The 16060-nt window shown below is 39.5% G+C and overlaps 1 protein-coding gene across 2 annotated transcripts in view; it reads right to left on the bottom strand.

Annotated features, from left to right (window-relative positions):
* mmp17a (matrix metallopeptidase 17a) overlaps positions 1-970 on the bottom strand; it is a 98197-nt gene extending 97227 nt beyond the window's left edge. Inside the window, exon 1 of one of the 2 annotated variants that reach the window (XM_080046208.1) lies at positions 657-970. In XM_080046208.1, coding sequence (XP_079902334.1) covers positions 657-794 — 138 coding nt within the window. In that variant the 5' untranslated portion in view covers positions 795-970. The remainder of the gene's footprint in view (positions 1-656) is intronic. The other variant, XM_080046209.1, reaches the window with a different exon arrangement.
* Positions 971-16060: the final 15090 nt, after the last annotated feature.

Here is a 16060-nt window from a genome sequence, read left to right as displayed (position 1 = left end):
TCCATGTGGGCTTAGATTTCAGTTAAAATGGATTTGTGCACAACAATGCTCCTGCCTGTTTTAGTGGATTGGTTGAGCTCAACCTATTGCTCCACCACAGAATACAGTATGAGGTCCTCTGTTTTAAAGACAGCATTGTCTGAATTTGGCACCAGTTATTCATAGGTATGGCTCGGGAAAGCACAGATATGATGTCTCATGGCTTTAGCCTGTCATTTTATATGTCAGCATACTATGGAAGAGGTTGAAATAATGCCATACATAGCCTAATGCTTCAAATTCATTTAAGTATATATCTAGGCTACTTCTAGGCCTAAACTTTATAATTTGAATTAATTTATTTTTAACCGTTTACCCGACTAGTTGATATAGTTTCTATTGGCAACACATTTTCATCATTTAATGTGTAGCCATACAGTCACCATACCATGCCTCATGCACTGGACTGCAGAGCGGTGTTAAAATTCAGAGCAAGTATCCCGGGGAAGATAGCACTTGCTCTCGGACGTTCAAGAGTAGCCAACCCCAAGAAAGGAGATGTGAGAGAAAGAAGAAAGGCGGTCACCACACATGCACTAGTGCCAGCAGTAGGTAGACAAACTTCAGAAAACCCCCCTCCACCTGCTCAAAAGGTAAGGTATTTAAGGCAAACTTACCACCCCCGTGTCCAACTGCTCGGTAGTCAGAGAAGGAGCCCCTCCAGTCAGAGGTAAAAACCACAATATCGGCACCAGCAGCAGCAGCATGTCCGGAGAAATATTCCTCATCCACTTGTGAAGAAGCAGAGAAAGCATGATGCCCTTTTAAGACAGGCTGATCCCGCAGGGCTCAGACACCGACCCCGACAGCAGCATCAAGGGGAGAAATCACACGCCGACCCTCCTGTAAAGTGAGCCCGAATAGTCTACCTCACTGTTGAGCGCAAACACATGAAACACATTAAAACCGGTGGCGGTAAAATTAAAATAAAACGCACGTGAGACCATTGGAGCAGTTTATGTCCCGCAAAACTGCACTTGTAAATGACCCTAAAGTGGTCAGAGTCATAGACAAACTGCGTATACCAGACTTATATCAAGTCTGTCTATAAAGATATCCCTGGAGCAAGAAGCGCGAGCTCCACTCGCGTCTCGAGCGCTGGAAAATGAAAGCAGCTGCGCACGGTTGTGGCTCGCACAGCGGAGATCAACCCCAAGCCCGCCACAATAACCTATTTGACTTCCGGAAAATATTGCCAAAATAAAACCATCGCTGCTGGAACGCCAATAAATTACATTAAACCTTTCGTTCAAACCAAAATCGTTCAAGCATGATTATAAATGGATCTACCAGACAATTAAAATGTAATAGTTATCGAAGTGCTGACATGAGTAATAAAAAAAGAATGCATTGCTATTTTCAGTGCTCATATGAAGGTAGCCTACAGCCTACCGCAAATTAAACATGTAGCCTACTGTAACCTACATTAGGTTTCTTTGTTCTTAGTTTTAACAATTATGAAACATCACTCAGGACTGTAATAATTTGATATGATATATTCTAGTAGGCCTACATTTCAACAATTGTATAGATTTTTACAATTTTATATATCCTAAATAATCCAATGAATTAATCAGAACAATTGCGTGACTTTAATTATTTGAATGGTCATTAGGTTAATAACATAATCATTTGTATAATGTACACGGTTTGGGATATTTAAGATATGACCAACGCAGAGAGAATACAAACATAAAATAACGTAGGCCTAATTTAATAAGACCAAATATAGCTGCCTTTTGCTATTTATTGGTCTTTCCTCCTATAGGCTACTTTATAATAACCAAATGTGCATGTTTAAGCAATACAGTAGGCCTATATGCGCTACCAAAAGTGGCAACCCTCTCCGATCCACCTATATTCTTTTAAGCTCTTGCTTTTATTTTGAAGTTAAATGTTCAAACTACCAGTGGGCAACCTTTGATGTTTTTTCGGGCTTTATATAAACAGCTGTGAGAGAATTTAAACTCTTGAGGCACTTTTATTTAAATAAATTTAAATTCATGAAAAAGATTAAACAGTTGATGTCTTTAAAAAAGTAATTAAAGGATGATTATGTTGTTACAGTAGTAGGCTAATGTTATGTAAAATGATGCTGTAAAATAGATGTCTCGTCTGTGATTAAAAACGGCTGCTACTGCTGACAAAAAAAAAGTGTTATTATGATACGTATTACTATTTATATTTCCGGAGGCAAACCGTTATGCTCAGCAGAGTTGTGTTCCTTGGATATGACTCACTGCCAAGGATGATTGCCATGCCCAAGGTTAAATAAACATCATAAAATCCTCATTTAAAATAAACAAAGGAAGCCTGACGTCAATTAATAGTCTAAAGTTGGAAGTGCTTCAACAACAAGCAATTACATTTTATTTTCTCAGTTTGAAACTTAAGGCATCATGGTAGCTTAATGACAAGCAAGATCCTTCAACTGGAGGAAGCAAGTTCAAGCCCCCAATATGGCAATTATCCACCCTCCTGAAATGCCCTCAAGCCAGACGGAATCCTTATTAGTTCTAGCAGTGCTGACCCGAAGACAACCCTAAACCAACGCACTCAGGCTTCTCTTTGGAGCATCGACGTGAAAAGAACATTTTCCAGGAAGAACTTTAAACATTAAAACATTATTGTGAGAGCTGTTGAGAATCCCCGTTAACTGCCTCCACAACATGAAGGTGAGTTATCCATTAAGAGCTTGAATCATGATGCAGATGCATGCACACGCCTCGGTGCCCACCCACATGCGAGCATCTTAAACATTCTGTGTCTACTTTGATAGACATCCTCCGTAACCTTACTGCACTGTCACTAATGATTCACCGCTCCCCTTTATTGTTCCACAGCCTCATGACTCGACTGCAAAAAAAATGCATAATGAGTGCATTGGCACGGGCACCCACATACACAAATTAAACTTATCTAGTTGATATACCGCAGGAACAGGTGAATTTGCATTTCAAATAGTTCTCCTATGTATTATTTAATAGTCATATCATTATTTTCCACATGCAGGTTCAAACAAACGGATGTCACATGATATAGATGTTTATGCCATTACCGTCCAGGAGGCCCAAGGAAACACTTGAATTGACCACCAATCAAAATTCACATTTCAGCATAAGCTTGCTTGTTGAAGTGAAGAAAGCGCACACATCTCCGAAATGCAAGCATTCTGTATTCCTCATTACACTTCTATTTTTCACCATATGTTACACAACATGACAGAATCGCACAGAATTTGCTGAACTGCATATAATCTTCACAAAAACGCTAAAATAAGAAAAAAATACTGTCATTTAGGCCTAAAAACATGGTACAGGTTTGCCCACTCCGTGCTTCCTCTAAGGAGAGATTCACTGACTCATTTATTAGTTTAATGGGGATAATTTATAACATCCACTTGCCAATCCAAGAACATTTCATGATCAGGGAATTGATCAAAAAAGGCAATTTACCCATACATACTTCCTTGGCTGCTTCTGTTTCTTATTCAGATCCATTACTCCATTCATTCATCACCGGTCCAGAGGAGAGAGACATAAAATATATGTTTTCAGCTTAGCATGCATTAAGTTCTGCTGTCTTAGTGCTGAAGGCTTAAAACCTCTTAACTGCATCGCTTCCAGTTCCAACCGGACCCGTTGTATAGAAGCAACATTATGGTAATTCATCTGAATAGCATCTGACTATTGTGTCTCACAGCATTTCTGTGGGCAAAGAGAAGCTTCAGTCATTCAGTTTTATATTGAAAGAGGGTTAAAACATCCATTTAGCCAGTTCAGTCTGCAGTGCACGTTTTACCTGAAGTGTTTCACACTCCTCAGACTATTTCCAAGAGATTTGCTTTGGTCAGATCCTATAATTATAGGAAAACCCATTGCCCAGTGTGGACGTGGACTGAATTAAGTGTGCGTTGGCTGCCATAGTAACACACCCATTTTAATATTTGTTGGAGCATTTTGTGCCAACTTGGCCACATATCTCTGGCACTGGTGTGGTTAATTTCCTGAGGACAAATTAATATTGTCGGATATCTTTCTATACCATCAAGTCATGTCATAAAGTATCACAGGGGAGTGACGTGAATGTTGATAGTGTAATGCTGTGTTGATAATGAAGACTGTGTCTTTAATTGTTGATACAACATAAGTCATACCCTAATGTGTTTTGCATTCACACTGTCAGCTCAGCTTAATGGGCTTTCCCATTAGTCATTTAAGATTGGGGTGTTAAACACTATCATGGCATTCATTAAATTATTTGTATAAATTAGTTCATGTGTATGTGTGTGTGTATTTTGTGTGTGTGTGAATGTGTGTGTGCGTGTGTGTGTGTGTGTTGTGATATAGTCTTTAACTCTTTAACTGCCTGCTTCACCATATTAAAGTGTTTGTGTGTTTTGTTTTACACATTTCGTAATGTTAGAAACGCTTTGCATTACGAAAGTTGAAATCCATAACTTTTCTCATGTTGTAGGTGAGGGTTAATTGGAATAAACTTTACCAAAGAAAAGATGGCAAAAGAAAACACTGTAGTTAAATAATAACTAATGATATTATTCCTTTACTATCATCATCATGATAAAACTTAAGAAGGCATACAATGAATGAGTGTTAAAAACTCAGTTTAAAAAACACTGCAAAGATTGCAAACAGAATTGGAAATTAAAATGGATCAGGTCAGAGGTACTGTATGTTTGCAATGGATAGTCATGCAGTACCATGACCAACCAGTGCGAGGAGTCACTGCAGCTACAACGATCTAAATCCAGCACCAGCATCAACAAGTAAGACCAGTGCACACATTAGTGGTAGACTAATTACACATTAGGAGAATACTGTATTAGTATTAATTACTGTTATTAGAGTAGCATGTCAAAACACTACTATAAGCTTTATGTTGGTGGAAAGGTCTTTATGCAGTATTTACAGAACAAACCAGAGCTGTTGTCATTGTGTAACTTCTTAAAGTCCTTATTTATTTGACACAAATATCTATTTAGGGAATTAGTTCCTTGTGCTAGATTTGGCAGATAACACTGTAACAGTCTTACCTTTTTTTCTACATCTGTAGAATACGAAAGAAGAAGCTTGTCTTTGTTCTAAATATATGAATACATTATGTGTGCTGCTCAGAAAACCATACTACACAATACAATCCGTATGCACACATACACACTGGCAAACTTCCTCCAGTATGTTGAGAAAAATCTCCCGCTTCTAGCCATGTCATTCACCATGTATTCATGACCCTCCACAATCGACTAGAAACCACCTCAGATCTCCTGGAATGAAAGGCTGTGTCAGTCATTTACGGGTGCCATGAGGTTCAAAGCAAATGTAAAAAAACTAATCATTCTGTTTGTTTGTTTTTTATTTGTTCATGCAGAGGACTGACAGGATTTATTGAAAGGTTTATGCCACACTGATCCTCAGAGACCAAGTCATATTGTCTCAACTTTTTTTTCTTCAAAAGACCATGTCACATTTCTAAACATACTTCTATATTCCCATTTATTCTGGTGCAGCAGCACAGATGAAATACTCATTATTCTTATACAAAGAGAGTCTTCCTGTATTAAGAAGGAGATGTAGCACAGGGCATTAGGGAACACAATTCCATCTATTCACCACATCATGCATTGGGCAGAATGCAGAGATACAAACCTAGAGAGTCCACTGTGAGTCAAAATAAATTCAGCTCTGATGAAAGAATATCATCCGTCACCCTAAGTTTGATTTAAAAAAACCTTACTGAATCTTCCATTCCGAAAATATATTTCTGAAGAACTTTAAGTTTGAGGAGCTTAATTTAATGACAGCAATATATCAGTGTGTTACATGGTGAAGGACCAATCCTTACCCATTGGTTGTGGAATTTAGTTGCATTAAAGGAATACTTCACCCATACGGAACCGGCGTTCTATCATTATGAAATCGCTATTATAATATAATGAATGAGGTTTTTCTTCCCTCAGTCTTCCCTTGGCCCAGCTGTACTGTTAACCTAACCCTACATTTTACCAAGTGTGATGTCACACATGGGAAAATGTGGGGTTAGACAGTGAGACCATGAAACACTCTTTCTGCCTTTTCTCAGGCTAGGATGAACCGATTTCTAAAATGTTTGCAGGTTTATACTACATAGGATCTCAGAGTTCAATACACATTCATTTCCGCTGGTGAAGTAGGTCTTTAAGTTAAAGTAGTGAGTAGACTACTTTCATTGCTGGAAAAACTGCCCTATTCAGACACAGAAGGTAGAATTTTGCAGAGTTAAGAAGTGCCCCTTCAGTGTGTGGACTAGCTTCACTCTTAAAAGCCCTTCTAGAGCTGCGTTCCACCACTAAGATTTATTTTACATGTGATTTAACAGTGATGAGAGCGTGTTTTTATGTGTGTTTTCCAACAATAAGATTCAAGCTACATTGAACCTCTGTAGCTGCTGTACATCCATTGCCATAATAATAATGCGTTAGCGTCATCCTTATACTTAATATATATAGCTCCATCTACATTCTGTATTCCCTGCATATACCAGGGAAGCCATTTTAGGGGGTTTGAGTTTTAAAATCTCCCCTTGAGGGATTATTAAAGTTTATGTGAGGTTTTATATGGGGCCGACCTGTTGGAATTTCGCAATTTATTGTTTTTAGACCAAATTATGGTACTAATGAAACAAGTCTGTTGTGTGTGTTATTTACTGAAGTGCAAAGGTGCCGGTAGGTTTGTAATCTTTGGACGGAGCCAGGTTAGCTAGCTTTTGTCTCCTTGTTTCCAGTATTTATGCTAAGCTAAGCTAACCGTCTCTTGGCTTCGTCTACATGCTGTTATATACAGTAAATATATAGTAATAAGTGAGTAATTCAATCGTTTCACCGATTGGCAAAAAAAACCCTTCTATAACCCACTTACACGATTAAATATGTGAGCTGTATTTCGTAGTGAAACCATTCTCATATCCAGAGGACACATTCACCTCCTTATCCTCCAAACATGGGTTCTGTGGACTGTTAATTTTTTAGAGCGATGGAAAGCGGCGAAAAAAGAGCTGCACACCTGCTCCCATCTTGTTACATGACCGCCCTGATAGAAAACGTGCTCTGTGTTAAGAACGTGTTCATCTCATCTGTAGGGACCTCAACGTGAGCCAACAGTGAGAGCCATCAATGATTTAGATCAACAGCGCTCCTCCTCGCTCCTTCACAGGAATCTGCAGGTGAGCTGGCACGACCGCTAATCACAGAAGCATTGTAAATTCTTGTCCAGTTTCCTCTCGTGGCCCTGCAAGCGACTTCCCTTCTCTCTCTCTCTCTCTCTCTCTCTCTCTCTCTCTATATATATATATATATATATATATATATATATATACTTACTGCCTGTTACACCATTGTGCTGGGAGAAGTGTAATTAATGAGCTGTAATTAAAATAATTTTTCTTTTGATAATATATGAGATTCTTGTCAGACTCCACACAATATTGGGCACCTGTGGGCAATATGCTTCTAGTTTTCCTCTCTATGGAGCCAAGTAACCTAAAGGGAGAGCAAAAGGACATCTGTCAAAGGTGGGACAGTAACGCAGGGACATCAAGGTCACGGTTAATATTCTTCAGCCAACCTAAATGGGGTGTTCAGGTAGAGATTGGATTTTATTTTTGCATTATTTACGTGGATTTCACTGGTGGATAATTTATTTAAATTCCCCCTTAACAGACAATGTATGTTGCCTACTACCCAGCATAAGCTATCTAGCAACTAATCTCTTTCCTCTATGTTTGGGAAGCATGTACATAAATAAATCTGTGTGATCCCTTTAAGTTCAAGTTGAAACATTTCCAACTTGCGCATATACCTTTTTTGTGCAAATCTGCGTCACCCTGTGCAAATTTGTATCCAAACATGAATGTTAGGTTTCTGTCTGTATTGATTTGCCGGAAAACAGATATCTTAATGGCTTGATGCCCATTTGTGTTTCATTCACTTCATCCATTTAGCCTGACATTGTGCTACCTTCTGCAGGTTGGAGGGAGGCCTACTTTTTACAACTAGCTTAATTTTTTCCAGCACTAACCGAACAGTAGCCAGGGAAAATTTTCTTTCTTCAACCAAGGCCATCAAACAGAGTAGTGAAGGGCTGTTGTATCCACCAAAATACTGTTTTATTGTAAGCCATGTAAATGTTTGGGATATTTCCAGATCGTCTTGGAGAGGTTCTTCTCTTTTAATTATTTATTTGGAAATATTTTTTAATGAGCTACTGAAATTTGCTTTCCCATTTACATTTCAAAATAGCACAATATTTAAACCTATGACACACAGACCACAGGCTCTGACTGAGTCAGCTAGATACCAGCTAGATACCAGCTCCTGTGTGGCAGTAAGGATGAGTGGGATGTTGTGGTTCAGCCTGACATTGTGTGCAGTATTGCAGTCAGGTTTGTGTCCAGAACTGGGTATTATTGCTCTCCGGTCCAGAGTGGTGTCCTGCTATCAGTGTGACCAGTTAAATATTGGGATTAAGTTCAGCAGAAACGGACAAAGTTATCAGTTTTTCAGCTTCTAAGAGCTCCATTAGAGGGCTTTGACCTTTTTGAAATGGAGCATTAGTCATGCATGTAAATGCGTGGATGTAAATTCTGATGAAGAGATGAAGAGATGAATGGCCGAGCCAAGAGGCCTGTAAGTGGGTGGCCATAGAACTAATGTTGCAATGTCCGCCCATAATATTTTGCTTACATGACACGCATATTGATCATAACTGCATTTTAATTTGTTCTGAGTGGCAATAGAATGATGACATGCCTTTTTAAGTCTGTGGCAACATCCCAGTTGGGCACCTAGTAGCACCTAGTAATGAAATCTGACATCCAGGCATCCATGTCCAAATTTGAAAAACTATTACCTTCCTCTCCGTCCCCTTGAGTCAGAAGGAATGCCAGCAGGAATGGTACACTCCAAGGAGAGAGGTCAAGAGGTTTTGTGTCTGTTCATATGCATCTCTCGTTTTCCTTCCATGCTAATCAGACTCTGGATCTGCAATAAGTCATTGCAAAACATGGTATATGTTTTGGAAGGAATTCACATCATATCTAGCAACAATGTAATGGGCTCAGGAAGTTGCCCTTTAGTTTTACATTACAGGAACTTAACATAACCCTAGACTTACCATGACCTTTTACAAAAACTTGTTCTCTTTTGTGTTTTAAATGAATTGGGACACCTCACAATTGTGAGCTAGAAAGAGATGCCGACGCGGCAAAAACTGCTTCAAAAAACTTAAATTTTTTTTTCTCAATGATTCCCTTTCCCTTATTCTTCTTAATGCAATATTTATGGCACACCTTTTCTCCTTTACAGTCGATATCAACTCTCTCCTCTTCTTCTCCCAAATTCTTTTTAGTATCACTCAGAAAGGTAGTTCCAGGACAAAAACCGCATTGGAACAATTGCAACAGCCGCCTTTTCACACAAGGCACTTTTTTCGGGCTAAATGCTTGTTGTGTTTGAACTGCTGTAAGTGTTATATTTCTTTATACTGTGTTGCAGTTAATACTTCTTGCTTCCCCGTGCCTATGTTTACGTGTTGGGTGGTCTGTTTAGCATCCATTCTTCAACGTTAATAAGTGTCAGCACAGGGAGGGCTGGTTAGCATTGCTTGCTTTCCCTCAGTTCGACGGTGCTGGGTGTCTGACAGATAACAAACAGCTGCACCATAGGGGATGCAGCAAAGCAATGCATCAGGGTATGGTCTAGTCACCCTGCCCTCCTCCCTCTCTATATTCCCCCTTCATTTGCTCCTCACACATCCTTCTATTCCATCGCCTGTGTCGTTCCCATAATTTGTATTTGTCGGTGTATGCCGCTAGACTTTGAAGGCTTGCTGTGTCTCGACCGCGAGACAATAAAAAACCTCAGCAACTAGTGTTTAGCAAGTATAGCTGTTCAAAGGAAAGATCAATCCTACCTCATTTGCATAGTCTCTGTATGGAAGGCCGTGCCTAAGTGCCACAAGGTTACATGCTCCATAACAAACCAGAGTTCTGCTGACCTGAAAGGTTCAAGTACTTGATGAACATGAATAGTTGTAGGGAAATCAAGGTAAAAGAGAAACTTAAGAAAGTGATAGTTGAGTTACAAAGAAAAGTATATTGGAGGGGAGAACTAAATGTGATATAATAAGTCTAACATTATTGTCGACATACAACTAAACCCAGGTTCCACTAAAAGGCTTGCTCATAATTTATCATGGTCGCTTGGAAAATGTATCCCTCCATTGCCAAGTGCTTTCGCACTTTTTATGGAACAGACAGAATCAGGCCATGGAAACACCCCAAGGAGTCCATTTACAGGCTCTAATATTAGCAAGTAACAGTAAAAACAATGGGGTTAATAGCTATTTAGTTATCCAGCTTAATTACCAGCCTGCAGCTTACTGCAAGTCCTACAAAGCCCAGGTCGGCAGAGTAGGGTGATGAAATACCTGCAATTCTATCCAGTGCATTGTCTCTTATCCTGGCACTGAGAGAAGATTTGGTCAAATATTAAAGTTTTAACCTTCCAAAAAGCTGAATCATGTCCTTAAAATGAAGGGTTGGTAGGGAGAAATTGCATAACATAGACAGCAGGAAGTGAAAAAAATGTACTACTTATGCAATTGTTTTTAAGAGGGCCTATAAGGCGCTGGCCATTGCTTACTTGGAGGAATTTACAGTGCCAAATGGTTTGGCTTTGACACTTTTGCAGGCCGTGTTGAAGGATTGTTGTGTCCTCTGGCAGTTAAGACAATGCTGATAAGGGAAAAGACAGCAGGCAGTTCTGACTTCTGTGAGCTGCCAGCGCCTTGCCACTGTCTGCATCCTCGTCCAAATCTGTGAGAGATGAATGAAGGCGTGACATCTCAGCTTGTTTCAGGATTACAAACACAGAAATAAAACCAGCAAGGGCATACACAGCAGTTGTTCCCTTGTTTTACTAAATTTAGTCATCATAGGCAGTACCCTGGAATATTTATAAAATATAAATAAAAAAAAAAAGAGATTAATCAGCCCGCCCCCCACTAATTAGCCTTTAGTTTCCTGGTGTGTGAGATACAGTCATGTTTTTTACTGAATAGAGATTAAAGGCAAAACAGATACGCTTATCTCCCCTAACTTCTTGGAAACGAGAAAACTGTGCAGGGAAATCATAAAAAGTGAATGCACATTAAACCCCGCTGTGACCTGCTCCCAGCTTAATATCAGCTAATTACTAGCAAATTGAAAGATGGATAGAGGCTCACAATGTGGAAATTAGTAGTTAAAATTTGCATGGCAAAGAATTCTTGTTTCCTGGCATTTCGAGAGAAAAAAAACAAATAGCAGAGAATGGTTCAAGACATTCTATTATGTTGACACAATAAATGTGCATTAGCTCCAAATACATACATACCATGCTGTCTTGATAGAATCTTGCAGTTTCCGTGTATTTTCAAGCTTTAAATGTAGGCTACATACCGCCTGTTTCACCCCTGTCTGGACATTCTGTGTTGAATGAAAACTGAAGCCACTTCAGCGCCTTGAGATGGGGAACACTTTGCGAAAGGGTGCATTCATTCTTGCAAGAAGCATTGAAAAGGGAACATTCTCTGCATCTATGAAGACTAGAATGCAGAAGAGCACTATGCCATTAAAATGGCCCCCACCAGGTGTTAAGGAGCCTAGTATGCCAAATAACACTCCCACACCATCACAGGGCAGGATGGATCATACTGCTGTATGTAACATCCGTTGTCATTGTTAGTGCCATGTGGTGCATTAAGAAAAAATTCAAGGCTGTTTGTGAAATGCTGCATGAAGTTGCTTGGGTCACACATCTTGCGTATTGTTTTGTCCCATTAAAAAGGAAGTATTTTTGCATAATGTTACACATTTTGTAATCGCAGGCTGCTGTAATTTGAGTCCAATGTTCTTTCTTTTTTGCTGACAGCTGTAGTTAAAGTCGCCTCCTTATTATTAAAACATTATATTACTGCTTACTTATGTAGAAAATAAGATGAAAACCATTCTACGCAAATATATAATTTTTTTAAAGAGTTGTCTGTTGGCGGTGGGGTTCAGAGTAAAAGGTTGTCAGAGTTGATACAGAAATTATAATTCCATCCATCAGTGTGGAGTCATAGAGCCACACCATGAATGTATTCAAATCATGTTTTAACCTTATCCCTTGTTACTTATTGATTAGAAAAAGTAAAACATAATTAGAACAAAGGCATACTCATTTGGAGATACAAGGTAGGCCACTCTCTCAACAATGGTGGGTAATGTATTGATTTGACTGTCAGTTTAGATTGTTATTATGGTGTTGGAGATTCATCTCATGCACACAATAACCTGTCATAACCTTTTCCCTGATTATTTATTCATATGAACACAGTTCAAACAAATTTGCCCTGCTCTGGGCTTTCTAAAATATTCCATTTCCTCTTTGGAATCCTCCCTTAAATTAACATTAATGGAATCATCAGAGTGCAAGTAAACAGAGTGCAGCGCTTCTGTGCTGCTTGAGTGCACACAGCTCTGTTCCTAGTCTTTCAGCTGTTTATTCATTATCCTACTGTTTGTTAAGCCTTAACCAACTAACTTTATTTGATGAGATTTTCTTTTTCTTTTTTTAACACAGGGAGCACTGACTAGCCATCCGCTCAACTCCTCATTTTAAAATTCCATTTGGCTTGATAAATTAATAATGTTATTCTCTATCCAAATCATCTCCCAACAGTCCAGCTTCTGTTTGTTTATTTGTTTGTGTGTGTGTGTGTGTGTGTGCGTGCGTGTGCGTGTGCGTGTGCGTGTGCGTGTGCGTGTGCGTGTGTGTGTGTGTGTGTGCGTGCGTGTGTGTGTATGTGTGTTCAATGAATGTGAGTGTGAGAGCTCATGGGAATAAGTGACTAGTAAAAAGAAAAAAACATTTATGGCCGTTTCGGCCGATTGTAGCGTGAAATAATCCTGGAGCCTAGAAAGACTCCTTTGGGGATTCAAAGATTCAACAGCATCAAACACATCCAAAGCAGCTTTTCAAAATATTCACGTCCCTTCACCTTTCACCACAAATTGTTTTGTTCACACAGTTGTTCCTCTTTGAGGCTGTAGAGGTTTATAAATCATAATCAATGTCATTCAGATACTCGCCCCTTTACCACTCAAACATTGTTGTAATAGTGCCAAAAGGCATTCATCTATGCAACTTCAGAGTAGGGCCTCCTTTCTGTTTCGAGGATTCAAGGGACTTTGGGTGGGGGCACTCGTACTTTCCTCTTAATGTTTGTAAAATGCAGGGATAAAAGGCCCCTGACTTCACGAGAGCCATGAAGTCCTTTCCCTAATGCACCAAATTCTAAAGTGCCTCACAAATACCAGTCACTATGTCCTGCACCATTGAGTGAGTGTTCAAAAACTTTGCCAGCCACTCTACCGTCATTTCTTGATCGTTCAGTGTTTTCAGAGGAGCCCAGATACCCTGTTAGAGTGGTTATTGTTTGTTTTGCGACCAACACTCTTCTCGTCTTGTCTGAGCTAGACAGCCAGCTCGAGCAAGACTTCAAGTTGTTCCTCACATTTTGTACAATAATGAAGTCCTCGCTGCTCCTGAAAACCTTTTTCTTTATTTCCTTTGTTCGTGTTGAATTCTGTCTCCAGGCCTGTCAGAGGTCTACATACAGCAGAAGTATGAGATGTGTTAAAGCTTTAAAAGGCAATGTAAACTATGACTTTATTAAGTGACTCTTTGCCATTTTAAATCACAACTCATCAACTCAATATAGTTGTTCAAATAATGGATATTAAGTGCAGACTGGTGGAAAAACATATTTTTTTGTTATTTACACATCGAACTGTATGAAAAGTAGAATCTGGATATTATCGTACATATATATATATATTCACTCATTCAAAGTGAATGGCCAATTCTTCAGTGAAAACACTTTAAAGGAGAATGTTTAGAAAAACTGCCTTTTCAATTATTACAGAACCTGACTCGAGAGTGCCTTTGAGAAGATAAATGAACCCTTCAGAGGGGTCAGACCTAAAGAAATGTCAGTTCATATATAGATTTTGTAAAGCCCACTGGAAAATCATTACGCTGCTTCTCTATGAAGTTGGTGTCCTTCATAAATCGTACTGTCCTCTGTGCTTTCTTTGGGGGCAAACAATGAGTTGAAAGATATTTGGCAAGGCAAAGGTTTCTGTTTCAGATACAGCTCATCACCTTCAGGTACTTTGCAAAGAAACACCTCTAAAGGGGAGCTGCCTTAATGTTGTCTATTTACGGGTTGGGGGCATTTAGACATTCCTCAAATAGTATATATGTATTCTTTTTTTATGATAATGATTCAGCCCATATGTGGGGAGAATTCAACATGTTCGTGTAAAACACGTAATGTGTTCAATATGGGACCTAGATAAAAGGTCTGCACATTTAATTAATCAGAATACATGTCTTGAATAATTCTTTTTTGAATTTAGATTGACATTTAATGTAAAGCTCATTCCATATATTGGTGCAAACCAACAGGTTGTGCAGTTCAATGTTATACCAACAAGTGTGTACAGACCATGAGAAAATCTTTTTAGCCCCAAGTTAGCATAATATAAACCCAAGTACTTTTTTGAACCTACTAAGCATACAGAGACAATGATTGCAGGTCTGGTTGCTTTATCCGAGTATTACGATTTTTACATGTTCCATATCATAAGACACATTTGTGTGTACTGCATGCTAAATACAAATGCATTAAAAACAATTGGTAAGGTTGGTGTTGCTCTCTATTACACTTTCTCCAAATAACTGGTTTAGAGTTCCGAATTGGTCCTCAATCATGACACTTAACAGATGAACAAACACACACACACACACACACACACACACACACACACACACACACACACACACACACACACACACACACACACACACACACACACACACACACACACACACACACACACACACACACACACACACACACACACACAGAGCTCCCCCGCTTGTCCCGGCGCCATTCCATTTAACTGTTCCATTAAACACTAGAGAGGGTCCACAAAAAGGAAGTGATTTATTTATGGCCCAGTACCATTGAAGCACACTTAAAACCCCTAGCATACCACTACAGGCCAATTCTGTTAAATGTACAGCTTGATACTCATGTAAATTTGTACATCACAGGGAAGTGAGTAGTGTTTCAGCAGGGCACCACTGAGGGAAGTATTATCCTCAGTCAATCCTAATCACATAAACTATCTGGCTGCATGAATGTAAGAAAGGATTAATTACAGGATGAACGAGGATCCATAGACATTCCCATTTTTCAATTTAACTGGATTATCATCATCTTCCTCAGCTCCATGAAATTGGCAAAGCTGCCCAGACTGTGATACACATTTGCTCAAAGACACTGGTGCCCTTCAGTGAGCAATAGAGGAGAGCGGAGAAGGGGGGTTGGAAGCCATTATCCTCCACAAGAAGATCCCACATTCATATCCACTTCCTTCCTTCTGTGTCACTTTTTAATCTTCCTCTACTGTCTAGCTGTTTTCACTCTCTTTCTTGTCTCTTTCTCACTGAGAGAGTATAAACTCCCTTCTTGCTATTTCTCTTCATCTCCCTTTCCCTTTCTCTTCCTCTGCTTCACTCTTTCTCTGGGGTGTCTTTACTGTTCCACACAGCTGTCTGTCATTCTCTCTGCCTGTCCCAACCTCCCTCTCCCTCTCTTTGCTGTTATGGTTTCCCGTTCCCTCTCCCTTCATCCGTCCTTCCACGCTCATCCAATCTCGCAAATGAATCTGGTTAATGGGCCCAGCCAACCGAGCCAGCGGAGCAGGTGCCACAAAGACGTGTGTTCCAACCGGTCGAAAAAAAAAAAATATAGGCCAACATACATATACGCACAGATGTGCACACTGTGACTAGCTTTGTCAATAGAAAAAAAAACATCCTGCAATCAAGCACATTCCCAGGAGCATTCAAACCCATCAGTAGCCAAGTAAG

This window comes from Ammodytes marinus, assembly GCF_949987685.1.
Source record: "Ammodytes marinus genome assembly, chromosome: 18".
NCBI classification, from domain to species: domain Eukaryota; kingdom Metazoa; phylum Chordata; class Actinopteri; order Uranoscopiformes; family Ammodytidae; genus Ammodytes; species Ammodytes marinus.
Note: the sequence above shows the minus strand (reverse complement) of the source record. Positions and strands in the feature narration are given on the sequence as shown.